This window comes from Podarcis erhardii (genome assembly GCF_964252035.2).
Source record: "Podarcis erhardii genome assembly, chromosome: 13".
NCBI lineage: Eukaryota > Metazoa > Chordata > Lepidosauria > Squamata > Lacertidae > Podarcis > Podarcis erhardii.
In genome coordinates, this window is record NC_138502.1 from 34,169,457 (window position 1) to 34,184,304 (window position 14,848).

At 47.8% G+C, this 14,848-nt stretch overlaps 1 protein-coding gene across 1 annotated transcript in view; it reads right to left on the reverse strand.

The window, feature by feature from the left end:
• The window catches only part of PPP1R9B (protein phosphatase 1 regulatory subunit 9B), an 83,696-nt gene that overhangs the window by 18,430 nt on the left and 50,418 nt on the right, over positions 1–14,848 (reverse strand). The window contains exons 5-7 of the mRNA XM_081837755.1: positions 13,339–13,443; positions 7,924–8,059; positions 4,633–4,785 (exon numbers count right to left, since the gene is read on the reverse strand). Of these exons, the coding sequence (XP_081693881.1) occupies positions 4,633–4,785; positions 7,924–8,059; positions 13,339–13,443 (394 nt within the window). The remainder of the gene's footprint in view (positions 1–4,632; positions 4,786–7,923; positions 8,060–13,338; positions 13,444–14,848) is intronic.

Below are 14,848 nucleotides of genomic sequence, written 5' to 3' on the forward strand. Positions count from 1 at the left end.
AGAGTGGCAACACAAGAACGGGGCCTTCTCCGCAGTGGCTCCCCGTCTATGGAATGCTCTCCCCAGGGAAGTTCGCCTGACGCCTTCATTATACACCTTTAGGCACCAGGCAAAAACATTCCTTTTAAACCAGGCCCTTGGTTGACCTGATCAATATCCTGTAACCTTTTAAAATGTGGCTCTTGGGGGGGCATGTTATTGGGTTATTGATTTTATTTTGATTTTATATGTTGTGATCTTTTTTTGTGAACTGCCCTGAGACCTCTGGGTATAGGGTGGTTGTTGTTGTTTAGTCGTTTAGTCGTGTCCGACTCTTCGTGTACCCATGGACCAGAGCACGCCAGGCACTCCTGTCTTCCACTGCCTCCCGCAGTTTGGTCAAACTCATGCTGGTAGTTTTGAGAACACTGTCCAACCATCTCGTCCTCTGTCGTCCCCTTCTCCTTGTGCCCTCCATCTTTCCCAGCATCAGGGTCTTTTCCAGGGAGTTTCCTCTTCTCATGAGGTGGCCAAAGTATTAGAGCCTCAGCTTCAGGATCTGTCCTTCCAGTGAGCACTCAGGGCTGATTTCCTTCAGAATAGGTTTGATCTTCTTGCAGTCCATGGGACTCTCAAGAGTCTCCTCCAGCACCATAATTCAAAAGCATCCATTCTTTGGCGATCAGCCTTCTTTATGGTCCAGCTCTCACTTCCATACATCACTACTGGGAAAACCATAGCTTTAACTATATGGACCTTTCTTGACAAGGTGATGTCTCTGCTTTTTAAAATGCTGTCTAGGGTGGTACATAAACTTAATAATAATAATAATAATAATAATAATAATAATAATAATAAACAATAATGGCTGGGTGGGTAAGTGAGTGAAAAAGGACACGTTAAGACCTGAGCTGGGGGGTTGTGATTAGGTATGTGCACATTACCAGGTTGTTGTTTTTTTTGGGGGGGGGGGGCTAAAGGGCCATACCCAGACCTTTGCCATCTTTATTATCTCCCCCAAAGCTGGCTGCTATTATTTCCCTACACCCCTAAACCCTTTGATTTGGCTCCAGCCAACTTTCTTCATCTTCTTGCCCCATGCTATCTACCCATAACTCCGAGAATTTTCTTTATTTCTTTTGTTCCTCCACTTCCCCCGGGAAAACCCGCTCTTTACCACTGAATCGGAACAAACGTCCGCACAAACCCCGGCTGACTTTGTTATGATTCAGCGGTTTTTCCCGGCGGGAAATCAGGGCGAAAGAAAAGCCTCTTGGACCCACACCTAGGATGGAGCAAGGGAAAAAGAGTGTGAACAAGCCAAAAACTGGCAGCGGTACTCCAGGATTTCAAGCTTACCGGGAGATGCTGGGGACTGAAACCCAGGTCCTTTTGCTTGCAAGGCAGATAGTCTGCCAGTGAGCTATGGCCCTTCTGCGTCTGTCTGTCTGTCTGTCTGTCTGTCTGTCTGTCTGTCTGTGTGTCTCTTGAAATCCAGCACAGCATGTCAGCAAGCCAGCACTGGGGCTGGCTTGATTCTAGGTGCCTAAATGGAAGCTTGCTGACACACATTCCAGGGTCAACTAGAGGCCACTACCCACATTACAGAAGAAGCAGAGACATTAAAATTTAGCGCCTCCCAGGCTGCCTTTCTCTTGTCTTTAATTGCCACTTACACACTGCAGAAGACAGCAAGGGAGAGTTAGAGCTGCCTGCGGCTGTTCATTACACTTGGCCCCATATATTTATGGGGGGTGGGTTGAGGGAGGAAACGGGTAACTTCCTCACATGCCGCTGGGCAGAAGCAGACGTACGGAAAACGCAAGAAGGTACCAACACTGGAAGAATGGCAGATGAAGATGATGGATTTTTCGGAGCTAGCTGACCTGACTGGAAGAGTCCATGACCAGGAGGAGGAGGAGAACCAGGAAGAATGGACGAAATTAAATGACTATTTAGTTAAATATGTTAAGTTAAATTGATTGGAAAAAGCTTGCAAATACCGGATAGGCTTAGGCTTCAAATATGTAATGCGATAATATGTTTAATGCTGAATTGGGAAGAAAGGAAGATGTTAAGTGACCAGGTTAATTTTATAAGAATATTGATTTGGAAAACCGTTAAAATGATATACAGTGGTACCTCGGGTTAAGTACTTAATTCGTTCCAGAGGTCTGTTCTTAACCTGAAGCACCACTTTAGCTAATGGGGCCTCCTGCTGCTGCCGCGCCGCCGGAGCACAAGTTCTGTTCTCATCCTGAAGCAAAGTTCTTAACCTGAAGCACTATTTCTGGGTTAGCGGAGTCTGTAACCTGAAGCGTATGTAACCTGAAGCGTATGTAACCCGAGGTACCACTGTACACTGAAATCCAACCAGGGGGATACGTGGAAGTCACTTAACAATGTTAATTGGATTAGTTTTAATAAGGTTATGATTTATGTGTGTTTGTTTATTTGTTTGTGTGTTTAATTTTTTATGAAAATCAATAAAAAGAATTGGAAAACAAAGAAGCAGATGTATGAAGCTTAACGTTTGCTAGCTTCCACAACAGCTACGCACAAAGCAGCCTCCAGCGAGGTGCCTGAAAGGGATTCCTCCCCCTGGCAAGGATGTGGAGGGGGCTGCCGTTTTAGGAGACTTGTATCACACATGCAGCAGCCGTGTGACATCGTGGTTTCTGTGCAGCTGAGCTAAAAGCAGAGGGGAGCAGCTCCCATCAAGCGTGATGCTCTATACTTAGAGACAAGAACAGAGGGCTGCGTCGGCCACTAGGGGTCAGCCGAGACGTGCAGCCGTGGGCCAGGGATATGAAAAGCATAGAGGCACCGATTTCTCACAAACCGCACATAAAACACAAGGAGCCTCGTGGCAGCTTGGCCATCACCACTTCCTTCCTTTCCACGCTCACTGGCCTTGTTTCCTTCCCACCTCACCGCCTGAAGGTTTAACTGATTCCCCCTTGCTGGGCTGTGCAGCTCGACACAACCCATTCTCTTCTTTCCCTATGTTTCAACGCAACATTTCTATGGTTCTGTGATTTCAAGGGGTGCCAGAACTGCCATAAGTAGAAGCCCAATGGTGTTCCTCCTTCAAACACACATTCCAAGCACGACTTCTCTCAAAGATCTGGGGAACTGTAGTTTACTCCCTCATAGTGCTACTATTCCCAGCACCCTTAACAAACTGTGGTTCCCAGAATTCTTTGCAGAGAAGTCATGCGCTTTACATGTGTGAGGTGTGTGTCATTTGCAGGTGCATCCCTAAAAAAACCCACCATAAAAGAGAGATATGTTTACCAAGACTGGGAAAATACTATGGCCATGTCATGGCATAACCTTGCTCCCAGATTAGACCATTCCCATGGAGAAAATCCCACCCACTCCAAAGGTTAATATCTTTGGCCAAATCTCTTTGCCCCCATCACAAAAATCTCCAGTGCTGCTTTGCTCCCACTTCCTGCAACCTATGAAAATAAACTGAATTCATGCGACAAGCTCTTATCTCTCAAGCCACTGTGACTGCTATGTGGTCACTAAAGCAAACTGCATTTTTAAAGTCGGTTTTTAATTGTTTAGTCAGTTAACTGGTTGAAGACTGTACCCTACTCCTTATATCTGCTTCCTGGATCCTCTTGGTTCTCTAACCTGAGCTAGGAAATGGGATCAGCTGGCAGTTGTGGCCTGCCACTGTCTTACCTAGTTTTTGCCAATTGTGTCTCATTCCTTACGAAGTCTGATTTTTCTGGTCTCCCACCCCTCTTGCTTCTGGAGAATGTTTATTTTTAAACCCAGACTCGGCATTCGTGCAGCTGCGGGCAATGTTAAATTTGCATGCGTTTAAAATATATTAGCAGATTCAACTGCCTTTCCCCAACAACACCACTCCCTTCTGAGAAGCAAAGTGCACATATGCACAACCCATGTGCTCAAGTGCTTCTGCAGCCACCTCCGCAACTCAGCAGACAGCACCCTTCCCTGTTTGTTTGAGTCAAAGAGCAAAGGTTTTCAGTTCCCTAAGCTTCAGGTAAAGGTAAAGGGAACCCTGACCATTAGGTCCAGTCATGGCCGACTCTGGGGTTGCGGCGCTCATCTTGCTTTATTGGCTGAGGGAGCCGGCGTACAGCTTCCGGGTCATGTGCCCACCATGACTCAGCCGCTTCTGACGAACCAGAGCAGCGCACGGAAATGCCATTTACCTTCCCGCTGGAGTGGTACCTATTTATCTACTTGTACTTTGACATGCTTTCGAACTGCTACATGGGCAGGAGCTGGGACCGAGCAACGGGAGCTCACCCTGTCGTCAGGATTCGAACCGCCAACCTTCTGATCGGCAAGTCCTAGGCTCTGTGGTTTAACCCACAGCACCACCCGTGTCCCTTAAGCTGCAGGTAGCTGGGGCCATTTCTGTGGTGTGCTTAGAAACAAGGAAAGGTTCCACGGATGTGTTCATTAGTCATGTGATACTTCCATCAGCCACAGAAGCCACTGTATCCCTTTTAGGTCCCCAGTGAGGAACATGTGGCCTTTCGGAGATTGTTGGACTTCACTCCCCATCATCACAGTCCTGCTGGCTGAGACTGATGGGAGCTGGGAGCCCAACAACACTGAAAAGCTTACAGGTTCCTTATCCTTGCTTTTTAGGCCTTTCCTTACCTCCTTAAATTTATGCACCAGCTTTTCAGGGTCCATCTCAACTGGAGACAGCATGTCTTCGTTTTCAGCCAGCTCAAAGACCTCAATGGCCATCTCGCTGCTGGGGAACATGGGACTCATCTCCTCGTCTTCGTCTGTGGCGTATTCACCCGTCTGCAAATTGCAAAACAGGCAAGCTTTATGGTTTGGCTTTTAAAGTTAACATCAATGCTGGACAGAACCAAGTGTGTGTTCAGATAGCACCCTGAGACCCAGCAAGAGGGGAAAACAGCAAAAGGTCTTGTGGAACCTAAAAAACCAAGGTAATCATTATGGCATAAGCTTTTGTATTTGCTTTGTTGTTGGTTATAAATCCCACATCAGCAATGCCGTCAAGCCTTCCCACTTCTGATGCCAGATTTGTGATTACAGTGGTACCTCGGGTTACATACACTTCAGGTTACATACGCTTCAGGTTACAGACTCCACTGACCCAGAAATAGTGCTTCAGGTTAAGAACTTTGCTTCAGGATAAGAACAGAAATCGGGCTCCGGCAGTGTGGCAGCAGCAGGAGGCCCCATTAGCTAAAGTGGTGCTTCAGGTTAAGAACAGTTTCAGGTTAAGAACGGACCTCCGGAACAAATTAAGTACTTAACCTGAGGTACCACTCTATTCTTCTTTGATTGGACTACAGTGGTGCCTTTGGATACAAACGGGATCCGTTCCGGAGCCCTGTTCGCATCCAGAAGCAAACATAACTAGTGATGGCACGTCTGTGCATGTGCGTGTCGCTTTTTGCCGCTTCTGCGCATGCGCGTAATGTCATTTTGAGCGTCTGTGCATGCGCGAGCAGCAAAACCTGGAAGTAACACACCCGTTACTTCTGGGTTGCCACGGAGCGCAACTCGAACACGCTCAACATGAAGCATATTCAACCCGAGGTATGACTGTACAGTCTATGAAAACTTGTGCCACAATGCAATAGTTGAGTCTTTAAGGCACCACAAATACTCTTTGCTGTTTCTGCTGCAAAACAGACTTTACACAGCTACGCGTCTGGAAACTTAACAAAGAGAGAGAGATGTAAAAGTGAGTCATGCTTTCAGTTTTCACATGGCTCGAGTAATACCGAAAAGGGATGCATGGAGGAAATGTACAAGCTAATTCCACACCAGGGGACTTGCACATCTTCCCAAAGCCACTCTCTTTTCAAATGTTACCATGTAAAAACAGCAAGTGGAGCTTGCTTGTACTTCCTCTCTCCCAGCATCGAGAGAATGTCTGAAACCATACACATAAACGCAGCAGGCTTAAAACATTAGGAGTAGCCAGAGGAGGAGACACCAATGGCCCTTCTATGATCTCCAGCACAAATATTCCTTTGGTATTCAATGTCTTGATACAAGAAAGAAGGCTGATTGTTCCCCTGCCTCCAACCGTGGCCAGCCAGGGACCTCCATGAAACTTCCAACAGGCTGGTTCAGTGGAGAAAGCCATTCTCTATATTGTTTGTACCTAGCAGGTATCCGGCTGTTGGGAATGGAGGTTCCATTCTTAGCTCTCATGGTCAATAGCCAATGACAGACCTGCCTTCTGTTAGCAGGTACAGTGGTACCTGGGGTTAAGAACCTAATTCATTCTGAAGGTCCGTTCTTAACCTGAAACTGTTCTTAACCTGAGGTACCACTTTAGCTAATGGGGCCTCCTGCTGCCGCCACGCGATTTCTGTTCTTAATCCGAGGTACTATTTCTGGGTTAGCAGAGTCTGTAACCTGAAGCTTCTGTAACCTGAGCTACCACTGTATTGTCAAAAGCAGAATGCACTTTGGTTTGCTTACCCTGAGACAGTTAACTTCATGCTGACCTAGGCCTTACAGCAAACAATCTGAACTGTAATGTGCTACAGAATTTTGCGATGACTGGCAGCAGGGCTGTCTTACCCATAGGCACTAGGGGTGCGGGGCACCCGAACGCCGGGCTCTCAGGGATGCCAGGCCGAGAGTCTGGGGCCTGAGAGTTGAATCCAGGGAAGAGCTCACCTGTCGGTTGGAGTGCCGCGGCGGGCTCTTCTGCTGCGGGTGGCTCTGCGCCGCGAATTCGGGGGCAACCAAGCCAGTGAGATGTTGAGGCGGTTGGCAAGCCCTCCTGTGCAGCTGGGACTGGGCAAACTGGGGGTGTGTATCAGGTGGTTCTTTGCACCCCGGCGCTACATATGCTTAAGACAGCCCTGACTGGCAGAGATGGTTGCCAACCCTCTAGCACCCATTCAGCTAGTACATTGGCCTCCGCTGGAGACAAGCGTAATTCTCTGCTACCACTTTAAAAGAAACCAAAGCTTATCCATTTAAGGATGGCACACGGGAATCTGAATTATTATTATTTCTTCCAAAGACTGGTTTCGGACATGGGTAGCAAGCATGACAAGAGGCCTGGGAATATGAGTGGAAGAAGGGACAAAGGGGACTTTGGGCAGTCAGCTTACAAAAAAATTGGGGAGGGGGAGAGACAGAGAGAGGGTGGGAAAGAGGGAAGTGGCTGGAAGAATAGGACAGGGATGGAAGGCTGCTCTTCCGGGCACAAGGAGCAACAGGGCAGAGGGATGGGAAGGGAGAGGCACGGAGGAGACATGGAAGGGGAGATGAAGGAGCAGACAGCAGACAGCTTTAAAGATGAACTAGAAACTTAAGAAGGGCTCCAATTGTGTGCGAAAAGGTAGGCAAGGCTTGATGCAATCAATTTGTTCTGTTTCTTTATTCAGGGCCCCTCCTGACTGGCATTTTGTGGGTTTTTATTTCACGTTTCGCAACATGTCCTTGACACAATAATAGCGCATTAATGGCGGGTTTATGCTGGACCATTCACGCACCACCCTGCTTTTTTAGTTGCTCCCCCAGTGCAGCCACATTGCTGCTGTTTGAAGAGGCTACAGAGTGACAGAAGCCAGGACCAGACGAAAAAGCCACCTCAGAACACCTGTGGTATGAAAAGTGACAGGAAATGCAGCGATCGTAAAAGAAGCTTCATGACTGTGCCAAAACCTTTGCCAGACACAGAGCAGTATTGAAAGCGGGACTGTGCAGGGCCGCCCCAATAACAGCACAATAAATTGCCGTGAATGCACAATGAAAAGAATTTGTCCGGAGTAGGCCTCGGTTTCAGCCAAAAACGTAGCCATCACAAAGAGTCAGCAAGGGAACCACAACTTCCTCTGGCTGTTCAGAGTGTTGACAAGAGGACCGAGGAGGGGAATCGGGGCGCCGTGTCCTTTTCCTCCTCTCCCCAACAGGCTGAGAGAAACCCGTCCCACTTACTTCTTCGTCCTCCTCGGTGTACTGGGTATACCTCTGCTCCATCATTTCCCGCTGCCATCGTTCCTGCTCCAGTGTCTGTTGGATGAGTTGAGCCACCTCGCTCTGCTCGCCTGGCTTCTCTCTCCCAATCAGGAACCTAAGGAAAATGAAAGAGGTGGGAGAGAGGGGGATAAGAGTATGGATCTCAAAGAAGTGGGTCAACACACCAGGAGTTATGCGGCCAGGCTATATATATATACACATATATGCACTGGGCTCAGAAAGATCCCAGTACAATCAGTTTCTGAGCCGTGATACAATTGGAACGGATTTGCTTATTTTGTGCAATCAATTCTTCTACGGTCATGCAATGAGGACAAGGAAGTATGCCGAGGACTGAAGTCCTCTCATCCCACTAAGTGGAAGCCCTATCCCGCCACCATTTTTGAGGGCTATAATACATAGCTGTCAACGTTTCCCTTTTTTTTAAGGGAAATTCCCTTATTCCGAATAGGATTCCTCGCAAGAAAAGGGAAAAGTTGACAGCTATGCTATAATAGCTGTGCTGTGGGGGAATCTGTGATTAGATATTTTGGCGTTTTTAAACTTAAAAGCAGTTGCCAGAGCTCCCTGATTTTGATCGGGAGAGTGTTGCTGTTGAGGGAGGGGAGGTTAAACTCTTCCTCATTTCCCCTCATCTAACTCTCTCACCACCTAAGTTCCAACGGGGTGGGGTGGGGTGGGGGATATAGATATTGTATTGTGTCTGTTTTTCTCCCACAGCAGGACTTATGGCATCTTTGGGTGTGTGGGATTTTGGTTGAGGAAATCATGCCAAAGGGTTAAAAACCCCTCCAACCAGAGCCACTGATTCACTAACAATTGGGAGTCCCACTGCCACAGTCCTCTAGACCAGGGGTCAGCAAACTTTTCCAGCAGGGGGCTGGTCCACTGTCCCTCAGATCTTGTGGGGGCCCGGACTATATTTTGAACAAAAGAAATGAACAAATTCCTATGCCCCACAAATAACCCAGAGGTGCATTTTAAATAAAAGGGCACATTCTACTCATGTAAAAACACACTGATTCCTGGACCGTCTGCGGGCCGGATTTAGAAGGCGGTTGGGCCAGATCTGGCCCCCAGGCCTTAGTTTGCCTACCCATGCTCTAGACCAGCGGTTCTCAACCTGTGGGTCCCCAGATGTTGTTGGACTACAACTCCCATCATCCCTGAGCTCTGGCCTTCCTAACTAGGGGAGATGGGAGTTGTAGTTCAACAACATCTGGGGACCCACAGGCTGAGAGAGGCTGCTCTAGACAGATCTTCTGCTTTGGGTTTTTTTAAAAAATTAAGATCAGTATATAAATAAACAAATCTTTCTTATTTTATCTATTGGGTCCCCAATATTTGACAAGTTGCTACCCATTGTTTTTAGGCTTGGGGGAAGAGAGAGTTGTTGCAATCAACTAACCAAGGAGGCCGTGGGTATATGTCCCATGGATACAGAACCAGAAAGCCATACAGATTTCAGTCTTAGCCTGAGGCCCACCACAGCCCATGTCTGCAAGCGATGCTCAACGACAAGGCTCAGAAACTGTTTGTGATGGGGAAAGTATAATGACGAGTGCCCCTGAGCATGCACAGAGTGCATTTCTTTCCCAAGTGGACAGCTACTACATCCAGTTAAAGGTAAAGGTAAAGGAACCCCTGACCATTAGGTCCAGTCGCGGATGACTCTGGGGTTGCGGCACTCTTCTCGCTTTATTGGCCGAGGAAGCCGGCATACAGCTTCCGGGTCTTGTGGCCAGCATGACTAAGCCGCTTCTGGCGAACCAGAGCAATGCACAGAAATGCCGTTTACCCTCCCGCTGGAGTGGTACCTATTTATCTACTTGCACTTTGATGTGCTTTCGAACTGCTAAGTTGGCAGGAGCAGGGACCGAGCAACGGGAGCTCACCCCCTCATGGGTATTCGAACCGCCGGCCTTCAGATTGGCAAGTCCTAGGCTCTGTGGTTTAACCCACAGCGCCACCCACGTCCCTTACTACATCCAGTTGCCTGCTCCCAAATGGGATCAGGACTAGGGCTTCTAGATGAGAGGAAGTGACTTCCTGACACAACTCGCATCCCCGGGGGGCGGAAGGAGATTCTATTCAACATCCATGACACGGTCTTATTTTCTGGAAGGTTTGCTAACTCTCGTTTCCTGAAAGTGACATTTAGGCATGGGTCTTGTGTTTGTGTAACCTGAGTTTACGCGGCACAGTGTCAAGGGGTGTGTGTGGTGTGTGGTTTTTTTTAGCAGTGATAAAAAAATATATGGGCCGGAGCACCAGTTAAATGGAATACCAAATCATTTAACTGGTTAACAGGGCCTTTCTATCTGGGAAAGCAGAATGGTGCCTGTGGAGTATGGAGGAAACTAGTTGCCTAGCAACACATTCTCGTAGTTGAGGTTCCCGTCGCTTGGGAACCGATCAGCACTCAAATCTCGGAGGAATGGGTTAGGTTCTAGGTGTAACCCCCCCAAAAAACTGCACTGCCCTTTTTGTTGAAGGAACCAGAGAGGGCCCACATGTGGCCCCTCTCTCTCTCTCTCTCTCTCTCTCTCTCTCTCTCTCTGTGTGTGTGTGTGTGTGTGTGACAGAGGTTTTCTGGCTTGATTTCCATTCTTTCAAAAGCCACCGATGCAAGGATCCTGGGATGGGGCCAAACCTCTCATTCTTAATGCTGCCAGGAAAAGTCAGGCCAAATGCCTCTGGTGAGATTTAAAAGAGAGAGAAAAAGGGGGGGGGGCACAGTATAGATAAAAGGACACAAACAGAAGAACCACAGCTGACAGGATAATTCAACAGCCCACAGCCCTATGGTCTCCCTCACTCGCACAAATACACATTTCCATTGAGCCGAACCCTTGTTTCGTTTCGTAGAAATAAAACGGGCATGACATTGGACACTTTCCCATGGTGCACTTTCCCATGGTGCATCGGGGCACATTCTGGGGAGCAATGGGCACTGCTCCCTAGTTTAAAATGGAACCAGATGCTGACTGGGCAATGCTGCCAGCCACTGCCCATTTCCTAGGAAGCCAAAGGCCTGTTCGCAGACTCCCTTCCACTTGCACTTCCGCTTCCGCTTCCGCTTTCTTTTCTCTCCCTCCTCTTTTCTTCGGGGATTTTGAAGGAGAAAAGGAATGCAGAGTTGGTGGTGAGCATGAGGGGCAGTTGTTGTTGTTGTTTAGTCGTTTAGTCATGTCCGACTCTTCGTGACCCCATGGACCAGAACACTCCAGGCACTCCTGTCTTCCACTGCCTCCGGCAGTTTGGTCAAACTCATGCTAGTAGCTTTGAGAACACTGTCCAACCATCTCATCCTCTGTCGTCCCCTTCTCCTTGTGCCCTCCATCTTTCCCAACATCAGGGTCTTTTCCAGGGAGTCTTCTCTTCTCATGAGGTGGCCAAAGTATTGGAGCCTCAACTTCATGATCTGTCCTTCCAGTGAGCACTCAGGGCTGATTTCCTTAAGAATGGATAAGTTTGAGCTTCTTGCAGTCCATGGGACTCTCAAGAGTCTCCTCCAACACCATAGTTCAAAAGCATCAACTCTGAGGGGCAGTAGAGAAGTAAAAAAACCTGCCATTTTCACATCATGCGTTTGCATGTCGTGGTTTACTGCAAAAGAGCAGCGTGTTAGTTCATGCGATGAACCCAAAGGGGCCAGCTTTGTGTGATGTATGAATGCAGGGTCCCTATCTGTTGGTCCCAAACCAGCCAGACTTTGCAGGCTAATTTTAAAACCCTGTTTTACAATATTGGCTTGTTTGGAGGGTAACAAACTAGGATTGTGGGTTCACACTAGCACTGTTTGTGTGAAGGGAGAAGTGAAGTTGAAGCCAATGGCCTGCTTTTTCAGTGAGGTCAGAAATCCCATACCCTCCAACATTTTCCCGGTGAAAATAGGCTCTTCCTATTCAGTACCCTCCAACATTTCTCTAATGAAAACAGAGATGTCCCCTTCAATATTTCTCTGATGAAAATAGGGACGTCTTAAGGAAAAGCGGGACATTCTGGGATAAGATCAGAAACTGTGGTGGCTTCTGTAAATCTGAGACTGTCCCTGGAAAATAGTGACACTTGGCGGGTCTGAAATCCTCCCTCACTGTAATGTGCGAATCTAGCCAGTATGTGTCCTCTTAACATACAAGAGTTTATAAAGAACAAGTGTTTCAGAGTCTTGGTGCCCCCTGGCTCTTCAAGTAATGCTATCAAATTGGCAGAACGTCAGGCAACATTTAACTTTCTGTTGAGGTTGAGGGAGATTTGCCAGAGAGGCAGGAAAAAGGAGATACGAATTGGGCACTCAGACCTGGAAGGAACAGCAAAAGTGAGGAGAGCCACTTGACCAGGAAATGAAATGAGGAGTGTTGAACCAGGACTTTAAGAGGCTGAGATGCATATTTGAAACCTGGCAGAACTGAAGTAGGCTTTTGCATGCAGGTACAAGTACCCGCTGAGAATATGCTTTGAAATATTCATTTAAAAGAAATATACCTTTAAAAGACAGCATAATAAGCAGAAATTCCAAAGGTGCTGGCTGTCTCCCATTATACAGCCGTGATGGGGAAAAGCCAAACCAGTTCAACTTCTGTGTATCACAAACTTAAAGACACAGCTGCCCCTGCCTCTTCCTCTGTTTTTAACCCTGTGCAGCTTGTTCTCTGCTTTCAAAATGCCACAAAAGGGAGACTTCAAGCTATATTTTAGCACCTTGAAAACAACAACGAGAACAACAGCAGCTAAGTGACAGGTAGCAATTTAACAGGAAAAGCCTCCATCTGTTGGACTTGTGTCTGGCAGAAGGCATTTAGAAACTCGGTAGCCCCTCCAGAGGAAAGAAGAAAAAGAAAAGATGTGAACTCTGCCGGGGGGGGGGGGGAATGTCATCATCGTCTAGGTTCTTTTATACACTTTGGCATGATTAGCTGAAAGCACTGCAATGAAAGGGAGCTTCTAACCTTGCCTGCTTTATTTGGTTCTTTAAAATCCATTCCTATGCATTTCTTTCCCTGCTGCTTCACACACAGAGCATTCTATCAACTTCATTTGGGAGCAAGAAATATCTCCACTAAGAAGGTAGCCCCTTGATGTAATGAACTCACCAAGGCAATACAGTCCTATATCTGCCCAACTCTACATAAATAAGAGAAGAAGCAGTACCACGGCTGCTAGGAAAACCTTCCAGCTGCCATCTTACACCCACAACCATTTCACGGCAAACAAAATGACTGCTCCGAGAACAATTTCCCACAATGCATCAGAGAGCTCTCTCTGAGGCGATACTTCTGCTCTTCTCTATATGTGTTTTTCTTCCCCAGACAGACAAACAAAACAAATTCTGGTCCCATCACAAAACTGGGGTGCACACCGTTCCCCTACCGGACTCTACCCTTGGTATTCCTCAGCACGGAGGCAGCAAAGCTTTGGGTCACACCCACCAGACTGGTGCCATCCACCTCGACGATAAGGTCGTTTACCTGGATCCTGAGGGGAAAAAAGAATGGAGAAAGTTAGACGGGGACTGACCATTCAGTTGCAGTATATATGTGTGCAAAGCCAAAGGAAAGGCCTTCTGCATTCTTTAACTATCGGAAAGCACATCTGTGCCAAACTTGCACATACAGCGGCACCTCAGTTCTTGAACATAATCCATTCTGGAACACCGTTTGGGTTCTGAAACGTTCAGAAACCGAGGCACAAAGTTGGCTGTCTGCAAATTCAATTGGGAAAACTGAAAAACACACAGCAGAAGCCGTTCGACTCCTGAGGCATATTTGAAAATGGAAGCATTCAAAAACCGAAACGTTCGTCAACGGAGATGGTTCGAAAACCGAGGTACCACTGTATTTTTAAAACCCAGCAAGCATCGTGGAAGTTGGCCACGTTCTCATTTGCGGAGAAAATGGAAGACGTGGGGCTTTTTTAAATCAATCTGCAATACTGTGGTTGTTTTTTATCAATCAGTTCTTTAACACTTTCCCTTATATGAAGGACTTCATACTCTTTTACTTAGTTGCCAGTAAGTTAGAATGCAACATAGCGACATAACTTGCCCAAGGTAATATTTGCTTTCCTCTGTTCAAAACCAACATTTTTTTCACTATAACACACACATACCCCCAATCCCCATACACAGCTCTCTCTCTATGTGACTTTAAGGCACTGAGAAGGACATTTCTATCGCTCTTTGCATTCATGCCACTACAATTCACAATGCGAGGGCAGAATTGCCACCACCGGGCCACTCTTGTTAGAGGGGGCGGTCTGGATGAGCCTGCATAGGCCTCAAGAAGTAATTTCTATGGGAAAACAGAAACACTACTGTCAGGGGCTCAGGAGCTGAGGCACAGGGAAGATGGGAGATGGAGAGCGAGGGGGAGGAATCCGAGGGCAGTGTAGGAGGAGACAGTGGTCCGAGGGATTCCATGAGCCTCTCCAGCGAATCGGAAGATTCACAGAAGGGAGCGCCAGTGGCCAGGGGTAGGGGGGTCCCAAGGGGAACGCCCCAGGAGCAAGGGGGGAGCAGGGACTCCCAGAGTAGTAGTTGGAAATCAGGACCAGCTTCCCCACCAGAGCAGAGTGGGGGGGGGAAGGGTCCCAGGCATCGGGACCAGTACTTCCCCCACCAGGGAGAGAAGACGAGGCAGAGCTGACCACGCCTCCCTCGGAGAATCGTACAACGGAGGGGAGGTCAGATCCGGCTAGTGTCCCGGAAGAGGGAAGCAGTGACAGAAGTAGTGTAACGGTTAGGAGAAAGGTCACTGGGTTGGCGCGAGAGGCAAGTTCAAATGTACAGGACCGCGGGACAGCAGAGAGTGAGGATTGGGATATGGGTCCTAAAGCACGCCGGAGGCAGGGGGAGGAGCTAAGCGACTCAGCGTCGGAAGAG